The sequence below is a fragment of the Micromys minutus genome (genome assembly GCF_963924665.1).
Source record: "Micromys minutus genome assembly, chromosome: 9".
Taxonomy (NCBI): domain Eukaryota; kingdom Metazoa; phylum Chordata; class Mammalia; order Rodentia; family Muridae; genus Micromys; species Micromys minutus.
Genome location: NC_137978.1, coordinates 57,034,122 through 57,057,344, shown reverse-complemented (window position 1 = coordinate 57,057,344; position 23,223 = coordinate 57,034,122). Strand labels below are relative to the sequence as shown.

Sequence of the window (23,223 nt, the reverse complement as noted above, 5' to 3'; positions counted from 1 at the left end):
ACATGCAGTCAGTAACCAGTAGAGTCTGTATTTTTAATCTGTGTTGCAAAGGAGCAGGAATTACTTTAGAAAGATTTTGAGATTCATATTGAAGAAATCTTGAACTGTACACCCCAAATATTAAAGTTTTCATAAGCCAAAGTAAATGAAGATTGAATTTATCCCCCTGACAAACTTGACCTTTGTATTTCCAGGGGGCAGGGGTCTTGTAATGTTGTTCTCCTATATAGAGCCCAGCTGAAGTGTTACTTTCAGGAAGTGGTGAGCGAAATAGTTTGTTGAGTCTAGTAATATCAAGATGTTTTGGAGATACTCTTCAACTGTAAAACATCAAATTTAAAAAAAAAGGAAGGACTTATGTTGTGTAATATTAATCATGGGCACACAATCCCATAGGAAATTAGCTAATCATATATGTGTGGTATACATGCATATAAATATGTATATATGTATACAAATGTACATGTAGGTGCAATATAGTATGTAGAAAGGAGCACAAGAAAGGGTAATTATTGGGTATTGAGGAAGAACTGAGTCCAGTTCTCAAAGACACATGAGCTAAAAAAAAGAAAAGGATATAAAGCTAATTTTTTTCAAGTTCAACTCTGTTGTGGATTTTTATTTTTTGGTAGTGGGTAAAAACATACATTTGATAGTGAAAGTGTAAAATCAAATGTTAAGCTTCTCAGGTTCAGAATAGCTATTTTAATTTTATAGAAGTTCATTGAAATGTATAGACTTTGGGTCTGGTTTATTTTGCTATGTTGTTATTCAAATTCTTTATAATTTTAACTGTAAAAAAGTCTCTTGATAGTTTGTAACCTTAGAAGACCTAGTAAACAAAGCTCTTTCATAGAGGAATCAAGATAAAACAAGGGCAGAAAACATAGGATCCAGGTGATTGATTTGGCAATTTACCTCAGAGATAAGATAAATTACCTCTTATCATACCAGATAATTGGGTTATGCCATGGAAAAGTTAATCAGTTGCAAAAACAAGGGGTCAGTGGGTCATGCATTAAAAGGGACTATGGTTCAGGTAGCATATTCTATAATTTGTGATGCTTTCTGACTCAGCCACGGTTTGGGAAATTTTGACTGTGAGGTTGGATGTCTCCTGAGGATGGATGTCTTAGTTAATTTTATATTGCTCTGACAAGACACCACAACCAAGGCAATTTGTAGAAGACAGAGTTTTATTGGGACTTAGTTTCAGATGGTGAGTTTGTGAGCATCACAGCAGCAGGTGGGCAAGCATGGTACCAGAGCAGTAACTGAGAGCTACACCCTGGGACATCATGTATTGTTACAAGAATTTCAGGAAGTCCCTTGGGGTCATCAGATAATACTAGAAAAGGCTGAGTTCCCTCCTTGGGGTTTTTAGTCTTATTGATGAAAGAACTTAAAGTTGGCTGTGGTGATGTACACCTGTAATTTAATACTTGGAAGGTAGAAGCAAGTGAAATTTTATGAGTTTGAGGCCAGCCTAATCTACATAATGAGTTCTAGAACAACCAGAGCAACAGAGGAAAACCCTGTTTTAAAACAACCAACCAGACAAACAAACAAACAACAAAAGACAAACAAAAACTAAATAAGAATATTTAGTAATGGGCTCAAATAAAAGCCCAAAGTCAATTTTATCAAAGTTTAAAAGAAAATGAGAACTAAATCAAGCAGTCAAACTTAGCAGCTTCCAGGAGAAAATTAATGGAAAAAAGAGGGGGAAAAAAAACCATGCCAGATACATGGCACACAAGCAGCCACGAGGTAGGAAGGAGGCTTTAGAAAAAGAATAAGAAGCCCCGAGTGTCAGAAAGGGCACACTTAGGTTCTGACCAGCACCAGAAAGAGTCAGAAAGAGGAAAAATACCTTCCTGACTGAGGCTTCAGAAATGTGGTGGACCCAGCTGAACGTCACTGTGGCTTGTGGAGATTGCACAGAGGAGTGGGAATTCTGAGATGGACAAGTACGGTACCTCATTAAAGGATGATTATTTCTCTTGTTCTTTTAGCATGGCTGTCAAAAGAGGTGATCCTTTGGCCAGGTGATGGACCTGCTCAAGTGGAAATGTTAGGTTTCCAACCAGCTCAGAAATTCTATTGTCTTGACCAGGAGATTTTTGGTTATTCAGCCAGGATTAGAAGAGGCTGTGAGACAAATGAAAGAGATGAAGTCTCTGGGAAGGTTTTAAGATCAGATGGGGTTTCTAAAGAAATAGAGTCCAGAACTGTGACCTTGATTTGCTTATTGAATAGGATGGCTTTTGTTTCTAGAGCATAAGGCGCCTGACATGGGACACAAACAGTCAGTACCTGCCCCTCAGTGTTCTGGCCTGTTTCATTAACAGGCAAATGGCAGTTATGTCCTTGAGTTTGGTGGCCACCCCTGAGTCATTGTATGTAATTTAAAATAAGGAAGTTCCTTTTTTCCTTGAGGATCCCAACATCAAAACACCTGCTATAATCTCTGGCCTTTCATGCACACAGAGATCATATAGCTTATTTATGTTTGGCAGGCTCAACACCAGGGCCATTGTACACACCCCCTTGAGTTTCTTAAAGATTTGATTCAGTTAAATAGGTCTCCTGCTTTGTTTTACAAATTGGATTCGTGATTAACTTAAATATGTGAATTCAAGTGTAACAGAAGCTTGCCATAACTAGGAATCTGTGCAGCTGGGATTTTGGAGAATTCAGCTTGGGAGTATTCAGGTTTCTTTCACTGGGAAGGCTATGGTCTTTTGCAGATTGTAAAACTTGGATATGCTTCATCCTTTTCATCAAAGTGGGACTAAGCTGTCCCACTTAGGAGTCCACCCAAGCACATTCATGAATGAAAACCTATACAACCCATTATGTAATAGCATAATGTGTGGAGTCAATTCAAGTGCCTCACCCCATTGCTAATCCAGGAGCTAGAAACAAAGTGGTTATGTTGTCAAAGAGGGCAGGCTAAATAATGGTTTCTGAAAGATGTCTGGTCTCCAGACACTGGCCACTACTTTACCTGGAAAAGGGGGAGTAGGGGGGCTGTACAGATTTTATTGAATTGAGACTTTTTAAAGAAAATGTTTAATTTCTTTTCAACTTATGAGTATTGTTGTGGAATAGTCACCAGAGAAGACTGCTCAGACACAGGTTTCAGACAATAGAAAGTCTTTATTAGCCAGTCATCAACTACACTGAGTGCTTGGGATACCAGGGTAGCACCAAGCCTTTCTCAGGATGAGGTTTTAAACACAAAAACAATATTATTTGTTGACAAACTTCAATGAATAAGAAGAGTTAGAAAGCAGTACTTAAGAAGCTTAAAAGGAAGGTTAGTACATTTTGAGATTTTTTTCCTCAGAAGTGTTTGGATGTTATTGGATTAGAACTTTGTTTTAGTTTTGTCAGATGGTGCTGTCTACATGCTGAGTTTTACATCCTAAATGTTACTCCATTCATGAAGCTAGTTGTGCTAAGGTCTAGAACCTACTAGCATATAGAGCCCTGTGGCAGTATGAGTTTTTGCGTGTGTGTGTGTGTGTGTGTGTGTGTGTGTGTGTGTAACACATGTGTATAACACCCAGGGAGGGCAGAAGGTTGTCAGATCACCTGGAACTTGAGTTAGAGGTGGTTGTGAATTGTATGGGTACTGACAACTGAACCCAGGTCCTCCACAAGAGCAGCAAATACTCTTAACCCCTGCCTAAGTTTAGTATCTTGAAACAGAAAGATTGTTTTATGTGAGAGGGCAGGAAAGTCTCTACAGCAGACCAACATTTGCAATCAGAGAATATGTAAAGATGGGTGCCTTGGGAAAAATTAACAGGGTTCTTGAGTTTTGAACAGATAGCCTGTCTGTGTCATTTGAGGTTCAACTAGGAAGGAATTACATGAAATCCTAGTCTAGAGTTAGGAAGAGTACAGTCTCCAAAGGTTTTAGTCCCCATGGTTTTGCTTGCTGCTAATCACTATCCTCAGCTTCTAGGAGATATTTATCCCAACTTCCCATGTGACTTTCTCTAAATGATTACTTTCTCCCTTAAGCAGAACATAGAGACAAATTGGAGTGAGACAGTGGTGAGTCTTTTCAGTGAGAATCATGGAGAGTTGTGTTGGGTTAATGGTAACTAAGTGCTTTCTAACAAAAGGAAGAATACATTACTCAGCATTTCAAACATTGGAGAAAATTGTTTCTGTGTACCAGATGATCATCAGAGCACCTAACAAAGCCTTGGGTCTGATGACTTGCCTTTTGGTAGAGAGAGAATTGCCTTAAGAATTTCAAGTTTTAAGACCAGGAAAGGTTCATGGCTCCACAGAACTATATGCCTGCAAACTACTCTAACCAAAACTTTCCTGTAGTAAAGCTAGATAGACAGAACTTTAAAAAACAACAACACATTTCTTAGGCTAGCTGGATCCTGTGGGAGCTATACTTTGATTAGTGACAGTGATGTCATGAACAATGATGTCACCATTTTATCCAAAGGAGCATGTTTCCACAATGTCTTATCAGCATGGGTGTGGCTTCACCATTGTCAGTGTGACTGGGTGTTAGCATCTGTTCTGCACAATTCAACTGCTTAAACATTCTAGAAAAGAGAGGAAGAACATTGGAAAGCATGAAAATGTTGACAGAACAAGTGGAAGGCTGGTGGGAACTAAAGGCCATGATGCAAAAAGGAGAGCAGACCAAGGCATCTGCTCCCACCCCTCCAACAGACTATGGGAAGCTGAAACCTCATACCTAATGTAAGCCAAGAGTCTTAGGGATACTATTGCTGTGATCAAACACTATAACCAAAAGCAACTTGGGGAAGAAAAGGTTTATTTCTCTCCCAGTTCCATAGAACAGTTCATCTTTGAAAACAGTGAGGGCAGGGACTGAAGCAGGGCAGGAAACTGGAAGCAGGAGCTAAGGTAGAGAACAGGGATAGTTGTTACTTGCTGGCTCACTCTCCATAGCTTGCTCAGCCTGCTTTCTTATAGAACCCAGAGCTACCCAGCCCAAGGACAGCACCACCTACAATGAGGTGAATCCTCTTCCCTTGATTATTAATTCAAAAAATGGTCTAAAGCTGGATCTTATGGAAACGTTTTCTCAATTGAGGTTCCCTCCTTTCAGACGACTCTAGCTTGTGTCAAGCTGACATAAAACTAGCCAGGACACAAGAATATTGTAATAAAAAAACAAAAACAAAAGAGGCTGTCAGTCTCAGTTGCAGGGCAAGCTTCAGGTTCTCACATGCCTTAAATCCCTTAAATCAGCTGGAGAACTCGGTTTGACTGTGACTTCCATTGAGTAACAATTTCCTTTGAGAAGCCAGAAGGAAGTTCTTTTTTTTTTTCATTTTAAAAACTTTATTCACTTTAAAATCTTTATCAGAGGTGGTTCTGTCCTAGGGAAGGGTGGCTTTAGCCTTCAGAATTTATGTTACCTCTTCCCCTCATCATGGCGGTGGAAGAAGGGTTGTCCTTGGGGATGCTTCAGGAGATGGGGAAACAGGTAAGCACCTCTCCATTTGGCTGCAGGGAGCTGGGACAGAGGCCCATCTGTTGCCTCCTGGTCTTGCCAACAACTTTGGGCAGGCTGGGTTCTGTTAAGAGGACGGGAACAACTGTCTGGTCCAGGTCTTCTCGGACTGAGATGGGAATAGGGGCCACTTCAGGAGGGTGGAAAACTGGGTGGGGTGGTTTTTTTTTAATTCCTCTTAAATAAACATGAATATATATGTATATGTATATATATATATATATATATATGCATAATTTCAGTCAGCATAGTCTCATACTTAGAGCCAGTCACACATACACACACACACACACACACACACGCACAAGTATATATAATAAAGATAATATAATATAATATAATATAATATATACATATATATGCTCTTCTCTTATAAATGTTTGTGGAGTAGGGTGAGGGCCTTCTAGCCTCCCAGCATCATTCATCATCAAAGTTCTGACTCAGGGGGAAGTTGGCAGCCAAGTTCTCATTTTTTTTCACACGTGAAGTAGGCCTGGATCACCAGGCTCTCTGGAAAGCCCAGTACCTTCAGCCTCTCTATAGCTTCCTTCTCCTGTGGTGTCACCTGGATACAATTAATCTGTGGGGCCTCCTCACTTATGGCACCAATCTCCCCCTCTACATCAGAGATGTCCGCCAGCTCCATGGGAGGTTCATTCAATATATGGATAAACTGCTCCCAGTGCTAATTTGCGCAAGAGCTAAGGGTTCTCCTGGCCCAGCAGCTGGAGCAGAGGAGGCAGCAGCGCTGGGTTCTGCTGAATCACTTGCCACATGTTCTGGAACTGAGACTGGTCCCACAGGAACTCCAGGGGGTTCTCCCCTGCTTCTGTGGCCAGCTCTTCAGTTTCCTGGCTTTCCTAGACAGAACCATGTTCAAGATCAGGGCTTCCTGGAATTTCCATGAACAAGTACTCCACAGCTCAGTAGGGGTTGTTGTAACTGGCCCTAATGTGGCTACAACCTACTCCTGCTCATGATCTCAGTCAGCATCGTGTCATACTCAGAGCCAGTCACTAATGTGGAAGCTGTGTCTTCCTCTTGCCCGCTGCTACCTGAAGAGTCAGAAATGGATTCTGGAGACGTTGTGGTGGCTGATTCCTCTGATGGGTCCTTGTCCTCTCTGCTGGTAGGTGGAGGATGATACATGCCTGATGCTTGGACTGGAGGAGAGGGTATAAAGGGCTCCGAGGCAGCAGTGGGTGAGGCCTCTGGAGGTACCTAGGTACCCTGGCCAGTCTTGGCCTTGGTCACCATGACAACCACAAAGTTCTTCTCATCTATATGGTATTCCTTGATGGGAACATCATCACTCAAGATCTCGCCCGCATAGATGATTTTCTGTCCAGCCACAGGGAAAGCATCTCTACCCTTCTCTGCTTCTGTCTTCTCCTTCAGCACCTTCACCATCTTGTCAGGTTCCATGCAGATCTTGAAGGTCTGCTGCGGCAGAGCTGGAGAAATGTGGCAGCCATGGGATCCTCATACAAGATGCAACACAAGCCACTGCTATATTATCCGACTCAGGAAGTTCTAAAGGAAGGTTCTTTTAGGCTTTACAAATAACTCAAAAGCTTCAGAAAATTCCTGAAACTGGGCAGAAGTATGATGTACCTCCCTCTGAGATACATGCTCAGAGCAGTCTGACTCCCATTGTAGGTGGTGCCATCCCTGAGCTGATAGACCTGGGTTCTACAAGAAAGCAAGCTGAGCAAGCCAGGGAAAACAAGCCAGTAAACCACATACCTCCATGGCCTCTGCATCAGCTCCTGCTTCCTGACCTGCTTGAGTTCCAGTCCTGACTTCCTTTGGTGATGAACAGCAGTGTGGAAGTGTGAGCTGAATAAACCCTTTCCTTCCCATGATGTTTTATATGGGAATAGAAACCCCGACTAAGACAAAAAAAATCAAAGGCATAAATGCATACCTAATGAAAATTTAACAGAAACATTCCAAATCTAGGGAAAGTAGTAATTCTCTCAGCACAAGAGGCAATTAAAATCCCAAGAAGACACAGTGAACAGAGAACATCTCATATTATTAAAACATTCACTACAGATACAATATTGCAGCTGAGAGAAAAGCCGCTACCTGGGTTCAAAAAGCTACACCAACAGGATAACAAAAGACTTCTCAACAGAAGCTCTAAAAGCCAGCAAATCCTGGCACAGTGCATTTCAAGCTCTAATAAAATAAGTCAACTGCCAACCACAAACACTGACTCCAGAAAGGTCACACTAGCAATAGAAGAGTAAGAAAGACAAACAAAAGTTAACCATTCACCACTACTAAGCCAGTGTTACCAAAAAAAAATCTAAAAAAAAATCACACATGCAGGGAAAAAAGGCTGTCATAATCACAAAAATACATGAGAGAATACATTTACTAAAAGGAAGAAGAACTCTTAGAAATATAAAAACAAGATAAAGCTCAAAACAACTGAATGGAAATAAAGAATCAAAATCCTCATAGATGTGATGTAAAGTGAAGGGAAGACAATAAATCAAAGGGACATCTGGGTTGTTTACAGTTTCTGGCTATTACAAATAAGGCTGCTATGAACATAGTGAAGCACGTGTCCTTGTGATATGTTGGAGTATCTTTTGGGTATATACCCAGGAGTGGTATAGCTGGGTCTTCAGGTAGAACTATTTCCAGTTTTCTGAGGAGCCACAAGATTGATGTCCAGAGTCGTTTTATCAGTTTGCAATTACACCAGCAACGGAGGGATCTTCTCCTTTCTCCAACACCAGCATGTGCTGTCACTTGAACTTTTCATCTTAGCCATTCTGATTGTATGAGGTGGAATCTCAGGGTTGATTTGAATTGAATTTCCCTGATGACTGAGGATGGTGAACATTTCTTTTTATTATCACTAAATTGTGTTATTTATTTACATCCCAAATGTTGTGACCCTTTCCTGGTCCCTTCTCCCAGAGTTCTTCACCTCATACCCCTGCACTTTGGCTCTGAGAAGGTGCTCTCCCAGCCATATGCCTACTCCCCGAACCCCCTCCACTGCCCTCCCACCTCACCCATCCCAAGTATTCCCCTTCACTGGGGCATCAAGTCTCTACCGAGTTAGATCCATCCTCTCCCACTGAGGCAAGACAAGGCAGTCCTCTGCTATATATGTACTGTGGGCCATAAACCATATATGCCCTTTGGTTAGTGGCTTAGTCTCTGGGAGTTCTGAGAGGTCTACCTTAGTTGATGCTGTTGTTCTTTTTAGTGTTGCCATCCCCTTTGTGTACTTTAATCCTCTCCCTAACTCTTCTATAGAGGTCACCAACCTCAAGGGAATGGTTGGCTGTAAGTATCTGCATCTGCTTCTTTGCCATTCTAGGTTCCTCTGTTGAGATTTAGCTTTGTACCCCATTTTTAATTGTGTTATTCAGTTTGTTGGAGTCTATCTTCTTGGGTTCTTTATATATTTTGGATATTATCCTTCTGTCAGATGTAGGGTTACTAAGAATCTTTTCCCAATCTGTAGGCTGCTGTTCTATACTATTGACGGTGTTCCTTGCCTTCCAGAAATTTTTCTTTTTTCAGCTTCAAGAGGTCCCATTTAACAATTGTTGACCTCACATCCTGAGACATTTGGTATTTTGTACAGGAAATTTTCTCCTTTGCCAGTGCATTCAAGGCTATTTTCCACTTTCTTTTCGATTAGATTCAGTGTATCTGGTTTTATGTTGAGGTTCCTGATCCCCTTGAACTTGAGCTTTATGCAGGACGAGAAGTATGGATCTATTTACATTCTTCTACATACAGACTGCCAGTTAGAGTTGCACCATTTGTTAAAGATACTTTCTCTTTTCTACTGCATAGCTTGGGCTTCTTTGTCAAAAATAAAGTGTGTGTAGGTGTGTGGGTTTATTTCTGGGTCTTTGATTCAATTCCATTGATCAGCCTGTCTGTCTCTGTACCAATATATTGTGAGGTTTTTTTTTTTTTTTTTTTTTTTTTTTTTTTTTTTTTTTTTTTATCACTATTGCTCTGTCCAGGTGGCCCTCAACTGAAGAATTGATTTAGAAAATGTGGTTCATTTACACAATGCAAAGTCAAGGATATCATGAATTTATAGGCAAATGGATAGAACTAGAAAATGTCATCCTGAGTGAGGTAACACAGACTCGAAAGGACATGCATGGCATGTCCTCACTGACAAGTGGATATTAGCTGAAAAGAATACCCATGACACACCTCACAGACCCTAAGAAGTTAAACAAGAAAAAAGGTCCAAGTGAGGATGCTTCAATCCCACTTAGAAGGGGGAACAAAGTAATCATAGGAAGTAGAGTGAGGCAAAGAAGTCTGGGTAGAATCAGATATTGGAGCAGGGAGACAGGGAAGAGGCACAGAGAGGGCCAGGAGAATGAATGTAATGCTGTCACTGCTGGGGATGGAAAGTGGGGAAACTCAGCAATTTGAGATGGGGGAAACTCCAAGGACTAAAATGTAGACGACCTTAGTCAAAATGCCCAAAAGTAGGGATATGGAACCTGAAGAGACCACATCCAGTAGTCAGATAGAATCCCTAGTTGAGAGATATAGACACCAACCCACCTTCAAAAATTTTGACCCAAGATTGCTAAGCTCTTAAAAAAAATGCAGGGACAAAAATAGAGACTGAAGAAATGGTTGACCAGTGACTGGCTCAACTTGGAATCCATCCCATGGGCTGGCACCAAACCCTGACATTATTACTGATGATATGTTGTGTTTACAGATAGGAGCCTAGCATGGCTATCTTCTTAGAGGTTCTACCTTCAGTTGACTGAGACAAATGCAGATACCCACAGCTAAGACAGAGGTCAAGGAGCCCTGTGGAAGGATTAGGGGAAGGGGTCAAAGAAACTGTACAGGAGAGCACACAGAGACTGATCCACCAATCAAAGACCATACACGGGCTGGTCTGAGGCCCTGGTACATATGTAGCAGAGGACTGCCCTGTCCAGCCATAGTAGGAGAGGATGTGCTAAATCCTGTAAACACTTGATGCCTGGGTGAGGAGATACCTGGAGCGTGGCACCCTCTCAGAAGTGAAGGGAAGTGGTAGAGGAAAAACAGTGTGAGGAGCCCATGGGGGAGGCAACATTTGGGATGTAAACAAATAAATTAATTAACAATAAAAAGAATAATTAATTAAACAAAATAACAATTAAACAAAATAATTAATTAACAATAAAAAGAATAAATCGAAGAATAAACAAAAGAAACAGATGTCTTCTTTTTCCAAAACACTATCAACTAAAACTTATCCAAACTAATAAAAACACAATTCCTTAATTTAGTAAAATCAATGTTGGAAAAGCATTAAACAGAAAAAATGTCATCCAGAGGATTATTAGAAAGTTCTTTGAAATCCTGGAAAATCTAGAAAAAATAGGCAAATTCCTAGGCATGTCTAAACTACCAAAATTAAATCAAGATGTTATGAACAATTTATACAGAGCCATAATGAACAATGAAATTGAATTGTCCTCACGAGCTATTGATTCCTTCAATTAACAAACAACAGTGTTTTTAGAAGATCAAAGATTAGTGTTCCTCAAACTGCTCTATAAAACAGAAAATAAAGGACCAGTGTCAAACATTCTACACAATAGTCTCCTCATGTCCAAACCAGATAATCATAAGACAAAAGCAGAATACAATAGAAAAATTTCCCCAGTGAACATGTTTGTAAAACTTCACAAGATATTTGCAAACTGAGTTAACAAATCAAGAAGACCCCATAAGGATTAAGTTGGTTTCATCCCAGAAGTGCAAGAATGGTTAAACACATGCCATTCCATTAAAGTAACACAGCACATAAGTAGACATGGAGATTCTAGCACATTAAGAATAAATATTTAAGACATACATTTTTAAGAGACTGAGGGCAGAAATGATATGGTCACCTCCATAGATACAAGGAAGGAGTTTGACAGCATCTACCATTCATTCATAAAGAAATCCCTAATATATACCGTGTGTGCGTGTGTGTATGTGTAATCAAGTGTAGGCTTCAACACACTCAGATCCAGTTTATACAGCATGAAGTGGGGGGAAACTGAATGCATTTCTTTTTAAATCAGGGATGATGGAAGCATGCTCATCCCCTCCATTCTGTTCAATATGTTGCTTAAAGTCTTAATGAGAGCACTAAAAGCAATAGGGGGGAAAGGGGTAAATTGAAAAGAAGTTAAATCATCCCTACTTGAAAATCCAAGCTGAGTGTAGAGATGCAGGCCTGTATATAATCTTCGTGCCAGGAGCTGATGTAGAACTACTGTAAGTTTGATCAGTCTTGACTACATAGAGACAGGCCAGAGACACCTACAAATCAAGCCCTTGTCTGAACAAACAAAATAATTAAGCAAGCAATTGAACAAACACAAAAACACAATAAAGAACCCCAAATCAATCCACTTGATTTTCCACTAAGGTGCAAAGGCCACTTCAGTGAATGGAAGTGGAGAAATTGAATAGTCACATGTTAAAAGAAACTTTCTCTCTTTTGAAACAATTATCAGTTCAGTATGGGCCAAAGACTTTAAGACCTGCAGCATCAAAACAGCTTGAGCAAACATAGAGATAACGCAAGATATAGGAACAGCCATGGCCTTTGAGAAGGACTCCGATATCTTGGGGAACAACAGGAAGAACTGCCAAATGGGATTGCACAAACCTGAAAGCTCCATGCTGCACAGAAAACAACCAACAGTCATTGGGCAGTGCGCATAATCAGAGACAATCTTTGTCCAGTGCATACTCAACAGGGGATTAAAATCAAGAATACATAGAAATCCAAAGATTAATTGCTAAAATCCAAATCATACAATTAACAAATTTGAAAATGAATCAAGCAATATTTTTTTAAAAAATCATAAGTTTCCTATAAATACTAAAAAACAAATCAACATGTTTTTGGTTATTAGAAAAGTAAAAATCAAAACTACTTCGAGACTCTACCTACTCTAGCAAGAACCATTGGGAAACTAAAGATATGCTGGACATGGTGACACACACCTGACGGTAGAGACAGACAGAACTCTGTAAGTTTGAGGCCAGTCAGGGTTACATAATGAGTGCTCGTCTTGAGACACACACACACACACACACACACACACACACACACACACACACACACAATGTGTGTGGCTTGAAAATAATAGGGATATAAGGATGAATTTAGGGGACTTAGGGGCATTAGATAAGATATAGTATGTGCATCAAAGAAGAGCAAAGCTTGGAATCGTTGTATATAACACATGGCAAAATTCACTAGTTTATATTTTAAAAGAATAAAAGAAAGGGTTTAAAAAAAAAGACTCACCCCTACCCTCAGGCCAGAATTCTTCATGGCCATTCTCATTCAAGGCACCAGGGATGCTGTCTATCTTCTTTATTTTATTTCTTTTTTTTAAGTTTCATCCTTTTTTCCTGCTGCGGATTAGAGTAGGGCTTTGTGCATGCTAAGCCGTTGCTCTACCACTGAGCAGCATTCATTCATAAGTCCTTTATATAACTGACTACAGCATTTACTACATTCAGGGAACAGGGGAATGAGAAAGACTTCTTATCAAACAGCAAAATGCATCCATGAAAGCCATCCTCCACATGGTGCCAGGTCACAGGGACCCCCTGGTCTTCCAGGCGCTTTTTATAGAGCAGAGCATCATCACGGATAAAGTCCCAGTGAAGACTCACTATGAGTGTCTCGGGAAGCTGAGCAATAATTTTGTCATCGGCTATGAGGGGAGAAATGTCTACATTCATTGCATGTTTGGTTTCTAGATAAGCAGCCTCATTAAAAGGTGCGAGTGACTCAGGCTGCTGGAATTCAGTCCTGAACCTTTTAGGGATGTTTTCAGGGCTGAGCCATTTCTCGTACTTCTTCCAGGCACTCGGGGACATACAGGCTCCTGTCAATATGGCATCTTTCCAGGAGTGATCAATGGCCAAATATTTACATACACAGGTAAGCATGAAATCTCTGGTGAGGAATGGGATGTTTTTGTTCATCAGACGTGATGGAGACTGGAAATAAAATGCCTGGAGAACTGGATATATCAGGACCTGAGCCCTGACCTTGGGGATATCTGTTCTACCCAATAAGGTCTGAGTGATAACAGCAACAGCCCCACCTCCAATGCTGTCTCCACAGATCACGACCCGGGAGGGGTCTACCCCATAGGCTTTCAGAGACTTCAGGAAGTGAATGGTGGCATTCAGACAATCATAGTAAAGAGAAGGGTGGTGGTAATAAGGAACTTTTCGGTACCTACAGAAGAAAGACAAAAGACAGCACATCAGTATGTAAGCAGGAATTACTGGGGACTTTTTGGAATTTCATGCTCCACTCACTCAAGAGTCTACTTGATTTAATCTTCTGCATGACCCTAGCAATTGAAGACAGTTATCCCTATATTCTTCTTCATGAGTTTGAAGAAGATGTTAAAAATCAGAGTTGCTGAAATTTTCTGTTCAAACCCATGCTTTGATCAGATATTGTTGACATACCATACAAGTTGGAAACTGTTGGCACTGGAGTAGAACAAGGACCATTAAAGGCTAGGCTCACAACCAAAAACATGGAGATAGAAAACAAACTATAATGACAGAAAAGAGGCAACAGAAAGTTTGTCTGGTTCCACTGTTCCTGTAAGCAGAGGTGGAGGTAAGAACAGTGAAACCAAGGTATAGTTGCTTTAACCAATAGAGGGGAAATGCGAGGAGAGGGGATTGGAAGGGATGTGTGGGAAGAAAGTAAAGTAAAAGAAAGAGGAGGAAAGAATAAGAGAGGGAAGGGTATGAGATAAGAAAGGAAGTGATGGGGAGGAAGAAGGAATGGAGAGGAGAGGGGAAGGAAGAGGGGAGAAAGCTCTCCTCATGTCCAGCATATCTCAGGCATCTCTCTCACGCACTGTCTACTGAAGGCCCTCCCTTGACAGACTAATGCTCCTGGTCCTGGCATGTATAAAAAAGATGGCTAAGTATAAGCCTGTGAGCAAGTCAGTAAGCAGTATTTCCCTATTTTCCTAAGGTTATGTTTCAAATTTTTGCTAGAATTTCTGTCCTGTTTGTGACCTAAAAGGGAAAGTCAAACAAACCCTTTCAGTCGGAATGCCTTATCCCAGAGAGAGAAAGTAAACTAGGACAGTAGTTATTTAGCAATGTAATGAGTGTTTGCAGAACCACTATCCAGCAATGCCTGGAGCCTTCATTGTGATTTCCAGCCACCCTTTACTGATCTCTCGTAATCCAACAGGACTCCTCAGAAAGAAGGGGTCTAATGAGTGTGTCACATTAGTCTTTTCTAGTTACATTATGTCATGGGGTCTATTTATTTACAAGATCTTTACTTTTTTATTTTAAACAGTAAGTGTCTGTGTACATAAGACTTCAGTGCCTTATGGAGACAGATAAGATCTTCTAGATCTGAATGCAGACAACTGAGAGTACTGGGAACTGAACTGGGGTCTCTACGAGAGTGGTACATGCTCTAATCAATGAGACATCTCTCCAGCCCTAAAAGTAATTCAATTGATTTTAATTAATTTGACATCAAATAGAAGTTATTAAGCTGCTAATTTTTTAATACATTTCCTTAATTTTATCCTGTTAAGATCTCCTTATCTAGGCATACCATCAGGGTTCTGAATGGCTATGTAATATTCCATAATATCACAGGGTTCTGATGATCTCTTAAAAGACTTCCTTGTTCAAATCTTAGCGCCCAGGTGGTTGACCCAGAAATTGAGTAATTATCATATTATAAAGCTTCTGGCATTATTAATGATTCAATTACTGGTGGGTTCATAATTTGGTTTCATTTTGTAATAGTTATCATAACAGGTACTTGTTTGAAACTAAGCACTTTTACTCACTTGCTCATCTTGCCAGCCTACTTGGCTGGTGAGAGCTAAGCAAAAATTAGAACAGAAAAAAGATCTGTTTTCTAATAAAAAAAAAGTTTACCAGAAAAAGTTGTAGATACAGAAGTTGCAGTTGTTAGATAATTTAGCCTCTTTAAAAACAAATCAAATGGCTAGAGAGCTTGTTGCTCAGTCATAAGGACCAGAGTCTGGATCCCAGCACCAACAGTGGGTCTTTTGCAAATGCCTATAGTCCCAAGGAATCTGATGGCCTCTTCTGACCTCTTTGCACAACCCCAACCAGATGTGTGCATGCACTCACAGATGTACGCATACACTGAAATCTTTAAATAAATAATGTTTGTGCTTGGACAGAGGGAAAGAACCCTCTGGGGCATATTAGCTATTGGACAGTTCTCACCCATGACAGCATCCAGGATAAAAATGTAAACTTAATAGAAGGACTTTTGCTTGGGGATATAGTACTGACAGGGTACTCTTATTGCAGTGATCTACCTAGGAAATTGCCTTCTCAGGATTCATTTCCCATGGCCAGTTTCCAGAATGCACATGTTCTAAGGGAGTCCAGCTAATGTTACAGTTGGTGACAAGCTAGAAAGCATTCACTTGATACTAAACATGCAAGCATGTAAAATACAGTCACTTAGATGTGGAATCTTCCACCCAGGTCCAAAGTAAGCCTTAGGGACCAAATAGCATAAGACAGTTGGGGTAGTGCACCATGCCCATGAGAAGGAATGTATAAAATTGTGAGGAAACAGAAGATGGTCGCAATTTGAACAATACGATGAACACCTCAGGCAATGATCAGATGAAGGCTAAGAGGGAGGCCAAGCTGACTTTAGCCAGCAGACATATAGAAGTACAACAACCCAGATCCTTTGAAAATTAAATCATTCCACCATATACCCAGATGAGGGAACTGTGAGACCCAAATTGCCCTGGTGAGTTTTTGTCTTCCTTGGACCTAGCTTTTCCTCTATAACACCAATTGTTTTCCTGCGAGTGAGACAGTTTGCCCTGTGCCATTGCATGTTGGAAGAACAGAATTTGATGTTTTAATTGTGTGGCAATTCATGGCTGAAGTGGCCGAGGTTGGAGAAGACTTTGGAATTTAATCTCTGAACAAGACTGAGACTATTAAACTTGGGGACTCTTGTTCTAGATGCATTCTACACTTTGAGTTGATCATCAGTCTTGGATGTGCAGGGTTGGAATGTTGTGTAGAAATAAATTCTCCCTCAAGAAGCCTATGTTAGCAACTTGTTTCCTGGATATGGACCAAAGTATTGAGATATAACTGAACTGTAGAAGTCTGACATTACTCATGGGATAATTCATTCAATGATTTATAATTTGATAGCATTATCGGAATGTGTAACTCATTGTAGGATATGAACCCCCAGGGTGTGTCTTTGAATAGCACATTGTCCCTGGCCCCTTTTCTCTTTGCTTCCTAGATACCACAAGGTGAGCACACTTGATGCATTATACCCACTTACTTTGAGAATATTCTGCCCTATAGAATAGTAATAGAGTAAGCTGATTCATAGATTCTATGAGTAAGTTCATAGATTGAATGAAGTTTCTGGAACTTGGAGTCAAAGTAACTTCTTCCTTTTTTAGGTTATTTCTTTGTATTTGCAATAGCATTTTAAAAAGTGAATTGGAGTAACTAATTTTTACCATGGATAGCCCACTCACTTCACCAATGTTGAGGCCTTTTTCTCATTTGCATGATGCTATGTCCACATATGAGAGTTTCCTCTAGGGACAAAGACATCTAGGACTGCCATTCCTTGTATTTTCCTTTGCTTTATGGATAAACCACCCACCATCTGAGATTACTCACCCCACTGACACCAACACTGAGTCTGTCTCTCGAGCCAGGAAGCTACAAAAGTTGTGATAAAGGTCTGTAAGAGAAGACCAGGCTTAGTGTACTGCTTGATGATGGTCCAGAAATTCCCACACAGCACCAGGAAAGCAGTTGATATGGTGACCATGGACTGATATCTCTGTTTCTAGTCTTGCCTTTCTGGAGGATAACCAGGAAACTAGGCTAGGGGAAAGCCAGACATCTACCTCCATTAGTCAGTTTCAGGCAGAGGTTATCTATGTTCTCCCATTTGTGGGTGCCAGATTTTATACAGACTTATAAAATCATATATGTATACCTACAATTAGAGGTAAAATTGTTTAAGGGGCAAATGAGGCTTAACGAGGATGTGAGAAGGCAGAATGTAATGGTATAAGAGGAGGTATGCTCAAAGCATATTATATATTTATATAAAATGACCTTATACAATCCAGTATAATTATATAAAAACCAAAAGTATTTAGAATAAGCTCCTACATTGTTTGTACAAGGCACTCGGCTTTATCAGTTCATGTTTTCATGTAAATTCTTTGCTTTTTGTGAAAATTTCCCCCCTATTCTTTTAAAGAGAGCTTATTTTTTCATTATATGTATGTGTGTATGTAGATGGTATGTGGACCTGAGGAGTAGGGAGGTCAGAAATGGATATCCAGTCTCGCAAAGCTGAAGTTACAAGCACTTGTGAGGTTCTGGATGTACTCACTGGAAACTAAACTATAGTCCTCTGCAAAAGAAGTGAGTACCCCTAACCCGTGAGCCATCTCTTCTTATTCTTCTTTTGAGGTATAATTGTTTATTCTAGAGGCCGACACTCTGAAGCCTCTTGTTTTGCAGTCCAGGCCTTACTGACCTCACCCAAATCTTCAGGTATGCTGCATTGACTCCTCCCATTCCTTGGCCCTCAAATTTCACTTTCTCGAAAAGACTGACTCATTAAAAACACTGAGGCCTTGTGACTCTGAGTCACTCCCTATTCTATGCCTACATTGTCCAATCTGAAACCATGCACCCTCCCATTTGTATTCTGTGAGGTCCAGCCTCCTACTTCGACTGTCAGGCCAATGAAGGCAGGGACTGAGTCTTGTTCTCTGAACTCTGGGAATCAACAGATAGATACAGCACACAGGTTTCTCTTGTACTCCCTTTTACATTCTGTTTGTTTGTGTGCTCATATGGGGATACATTTTTGATAGTGGTTTTCTGTGTAACAGAGCCCTGGCTGCACTGTCTTTGTAGACTAGGCTAGCCTCAAACTCATAGTGATACACCTGCCTCTGTCTCCCAAATACTGGGATTAAAGGTGTGTCCCATCATGCCTTGTATCCCTTAAGTGGGAGCAGACAAAGCCTAAGCAAAGAAACATATTGGGAATAAAAATAAACATCAACAAAGTAAGCTCTGTGAAAAGTTCCTATCGCAAGGAAGATACCAGGAATGGATCCATTGGTTAAGTGTTTGACACCAGAGTGTCAGGGATTAGATAATTTCTCTACACACTCCTCCCATATTGTCATTCTTTCTCTTTAAAATGTATGGTCCCTTCATTAATTGTTGTTACAAACGTACATGTATATATATTCCTAAATACATAAATGTAGTCTGTATAATGATACTTGTGTGTATGTTTTAAGAACTGACTATGTGGTATCAGAGTGCAACAATAAACATGCTAACCTAGACTGAGGAAAGCCCACAAGGCCTGAATCCTACACAAAGGATTACAGGTAACTTAAGAATGCCAAGATCAGAACAAAGTCTTTCCCAAGGAAGAAGCATCATTTGATTATCCAATACCAAATGATTAGCCCTGAACTGTATTTCTAAAGTTATTTTTTAGTGTGGAGAGAAGACCAGCTGTTGACAATAGAGCAGGGGACCACTAATAGATGCCGGACTGAAGGGAGTGAGCAAGTGATGATGGATTTGCAGCTTAGCACAATGGATGGGTTTGGGACCATTGTGGAACAAAAGGGAATTGGAGTTTGGCATTACACCTAATCATTGAAGGTCCTACTAGCCCATCCCTGTCTCTACATTAATAGAGATATTATATTGAAGAAAGCATTGTTATAGAGGTAAAAACTCCATTGGCTGACAGGACCTTCAGTCTTAACCTGCTCCCCATAAAAGGAGCTCCAATGGTTGCTTGCTTTGACTCCCCTCCCAAGATGCCATCATGAAAAGTGGGTTGAGTCGTGGAGGTTGTGAGGTCCCCCCTCCTTTTGTATGATAGAAATATTTCTTACCCATGCTGCCAATCAATCCTCCCCCTCCATGGAAGAAGATGATGCCTCGCCGGGGTTTGGAGGAGGCTGCCTTGGGATAAAAGAGCCTCACAGGGATTGTGCCAAAATGCAAGTCCTTTACAAAAACACCAGGATTCTCCTTCGACGCAAAGCTGTCATGTAGGAAGCAGAAAAATTGAGGCATGGAGCAAATGTGCATCTTCTCTAATATATTCCCCTGTAGAAGAGAGAAGAGTTAGAAAATTTCAAGATGCCTCTGTTCTTTCTACTCTTCACACGCTGCCCTTGAAGCTGCCCTTCTCAACTGTGGGCTCTGCACAAAGCCTCCACTTGAATGCAGTAAAACAGGTTTTGCCCAAGATGCATGAATATCCAAAGCTGTTCATGAAGATCTAGGGCATGGGAGAGGAAAGAAAGGCCATTTTCTGGCAATCTTTGTAGAAAAGACCTACGGCCCAATAGCTTGGTTATATGTCAGTCTTAGCTCATCTTCACCAGGCTGTATCTGATCTCCACAGAACAGAGGAACTTTTGTTCATCCTTTATTCTTTCCTCCAAAGAATGTGAGGAAAGCCAATCTTTCTGGTCCTGGGTCCATATGACTCTGGGTAGTCTCCTCTTTAGATCTCAGAGCAAAGTCAAGGCTTGGTACAGAACATGTTATGGACTTGAACCCCCATGCACTGACTTTGCAGCTATAATATATACTAGCTCTCACTGCCTCCCCAAACTTTGTACTTCATGGAAATTGGTTATACCCTTCTTTGCAGTTTCCTCAACCACAAAAATAAGGGGCAACAATCATCTGTTTCAGCCTTTATTTCTGAATGAAATAAAGGGAGTACATTTTAGACATCACCACAAATAAACTCTCCAAAAGCTGGCTGCCTTTACTTTGTTTCTTGAGCATCAACCACGTCCTTGTAGAGTGACAACACGATACTCTCAATGTGTGGAGAAGGTAGCTGATGAAAAGAATGGCATCAATAAACTTGAGGCCATGACTATTGTAATTCCCAAAGGGAAAAGGAACAAGACTGGAATCTGCGAGCTATGTATGTCTCTCCATAATGAGAAGCCCAGGTCTGTGGCCACTGTAGGGCTGAGACTGTGACTAAATTGTTGAATTACCTGTCATTTCTTAAACACATTCACTGACACAGCAGGCCTGGATAAAGTGAGGCATTACAGTGGACCTCATTTGCCATATTTGATTCCTATTGTATTGTTACATGCTCTCCTCTCTCAGTATGAGAAGCAATGATTACTTTAGAAGATGCTGTGAATCTTGGGCGGTCCTTACACAAAACCTTCATGATCACTACTGGAAAGACAACATTTGTTATCTTTTCTGAAATATTCTTAGGGTAGCAGTGTTCCTGAGCCATATTCTCTGGGAAGGTATTTCAATGTATTCCTAGACCAAGAAGGGAAGAACAGAGTGACCTAGATTTCCATTAGTCTGTGCTGAGTGAAGACTAGATGAACTCAATAAACCCTTCCAGAGTGCCTCCTGCCAATAAACTATTGGATTGTTTTGTTTTTGGTTTTGGTTTTTGGGTTTTTTTTTTTTTTTTTTTTTTTTTTTTTTTTTTTTTTTTTTGACACATTCAAGTCCTAAACTCCTTTGCTATTTTAAGATTAACTTTTTTGGTCTGGCTTTTTAAGTTAAAAAATATTTATTTTTATTTTATGTGAATGAGAATTTGCCTACAAAGATTATTTTACTGGGTGAGTCCCTGGTACCCTTGGAGGCCAGAAGAGAGCATCAGATGCCCTGCAATTGAAATTAAAGATGGTCATGAGCCATTATGTGGATACTGGGAACTGAACTCAGGTCTTCTTCAAGAGACCTAAACACTGAGCCGCCTCTCTAGTTTGGTTTAAAGATCTTCTAAGCACTTAGGTTAATCACTTCTTAATAGTTTCCATATTAGAAAGTTCCTACTCCCCACCCCAAACATTTAATGCTATTAATATATCAAATTAGTTTCAAGTTAATTTTTCTTTTGTCTTTTTAGTTTATTGTAATCCAGCATTGGATTTAAGACAGGACAAGATTTTTCTTCCATCCTTTCCAACTCTATAACATTTATTTTCACTGGCAACAACCCTTGCCTGGGAGATACTAAAATCCTGGGGCTCGCAAAGGCTAGACCTAACCATTCCAAACTGATGAACCACCAAATACTATGATATGTCTCAGAAGACTGGGCTCACATATTCTCAACTGAAAGTTGTTTTACTGATGCAGAATCAGAAGTATTTTAAACATCCAGGTAAGGACTTACTCAACCCAACCAGAATCATCAAGGACTACACTTTCCCAATCTAATTTCTGGCATTTGTAAGGGACTCATATTGTTTCTCATTAGAAACCAACTTCACAGTTTCCTCCCTGCTGCTTCTTCTTATGTGAAGTAAAAGAAGTGAGAGGGCACACACAGCTCACATTGTTCCTAAGAAATCCTCAGCACCTCACCTGGCATATCACTTTAGACCAACACACATTGTCCATTACACTATGTAGACCTTTGCAAAATGCTTTCCCCGGGCTGAAGTTCAGTCTACCCTGACATGATATGATTATTAAGAAACAAAATTTACCCATGTGACTGACAGATGAAAGAAGTAGTGTAGAATCCGAAACTTCATGGGGTGTGGGATGGAAGGAGGCACATCAGTAGTAAGGAGATGGTCTATGAGAACCCACACGTTGACTCCCAGGATCAGGAGACACATGGTAGCGAGGAGAAATCCCACCAAGTAAAGCATGGCCTTTGTATTTCTTCAGAGAGAGCTAGTGAAAGCCTGTACCCTGGGAAGACTTCATGGACGCTCTCACACACAAATCCAGGTGCCTTATAACCTTCCAAGAAGCACCATGGCCCAACCTCACCCCTTGTCAAGCCGATCTAGATACTGAAAACATCCCCCATGTGAACTGATTGCAGCAAGCCTCAGCTCAGAGAGGCTCCTGCCATGCCAGCACCGTGGATCCCTAGTACAATGTCCCCAGGGCAGAAGTCTGTTATCACACCACCCAGGGAGTCACCAACAGTATTGAAGAAGGGGTTGTCTGGAAAGTGATGCCAAGTGACAGTCAAGTCCCTCGGAACTGAAGGAAATTTGCCAAAATCATGTAAGGTACTCTGACTCTCCTCTCGAGTGTGAAATCGGAGATTAGAGAGGTGGTGAACCACAATGAGGAAGGGCATTGTGCAGTGTCTAGAATAACCCCTTCTACCCACTCTCACCTTTCATCTCTACTCACTAGCCTTATTTGCTTAAGAACAGAAATGAGTTTCACAACTGCTCCTTGAACTCACCCCACCTCATGCCTCACATTCACACATTTTGAAGTCTAAACCCATGCTGACCTAAATACATGTTGCCCTAAACTGGATAAGCTCATTTTGAGAGATTTTGAACAACTTTTCTATGAACATATTTTTGCATGTCTGTGTGTGCGCATACACACACACACACACACATGTATGTATGCATACTCTTTTTTATGTGTGTTGACATGTGTGTGTATAAGTTGAAATCAGGTATATTCCTCAGTTGCTTTCTACTTTATTTACCAAGGCACAGACTTTCTCTGAATCTGGTCATCAGCTCTAGCCTGCTTGACCTAGGGATCCTCTGTGTCTACCTTCCTACCTCCCTTCTTACCACCATACA

The 23,223-nt window shown here is 40.6% G+C and overlaps 1 protein-coding gene and 1 pseudogene across 2 annotated transcripts; both read right to left on the bottom strand.

Annotated features, from left to right (window-relative positions):
- Positions 1-5,941: 5,941 nt before the first annotated feature.
- Positions 5,942-12,213, bottom strand: LOC308424358 (UV excision repair protein RAD23 homolog A-like; annotated as a pseudogene). Its single transcript has 2 exons — positions 12,201-12,213; positions 5,942-6,978 (listed from the first exon to the last, which is right to left on the bottom strand). The product of its transcript is annotated as a UV excision repair protein RAD23 homolog A-like (transcript).
- Positions 12,214-13,021: 808 nt separating this feature from the next.
- On the bottom strand, positions 13,022-22,311 carry LOC308423992 (arylacetamide deacetylase-like 4 family member 1; the record flags this gene model as incomplete). Its single annotated transcript, XM_080920828.1, has 4 exons — positions 13,022-13,796; positions 17,264-17,327; positions 19,537-19,753; positions 22,144-22,311. 4 exons carry the CDS (start codon positions 22,309-22,311, stop codon positions 13,022-13,024), a joined length of 1,224 nt encoding a protein of 407 aa, XP_080776954.1.
- Positions 22,312-23,223: the final 912 nt, after the last annotated feature.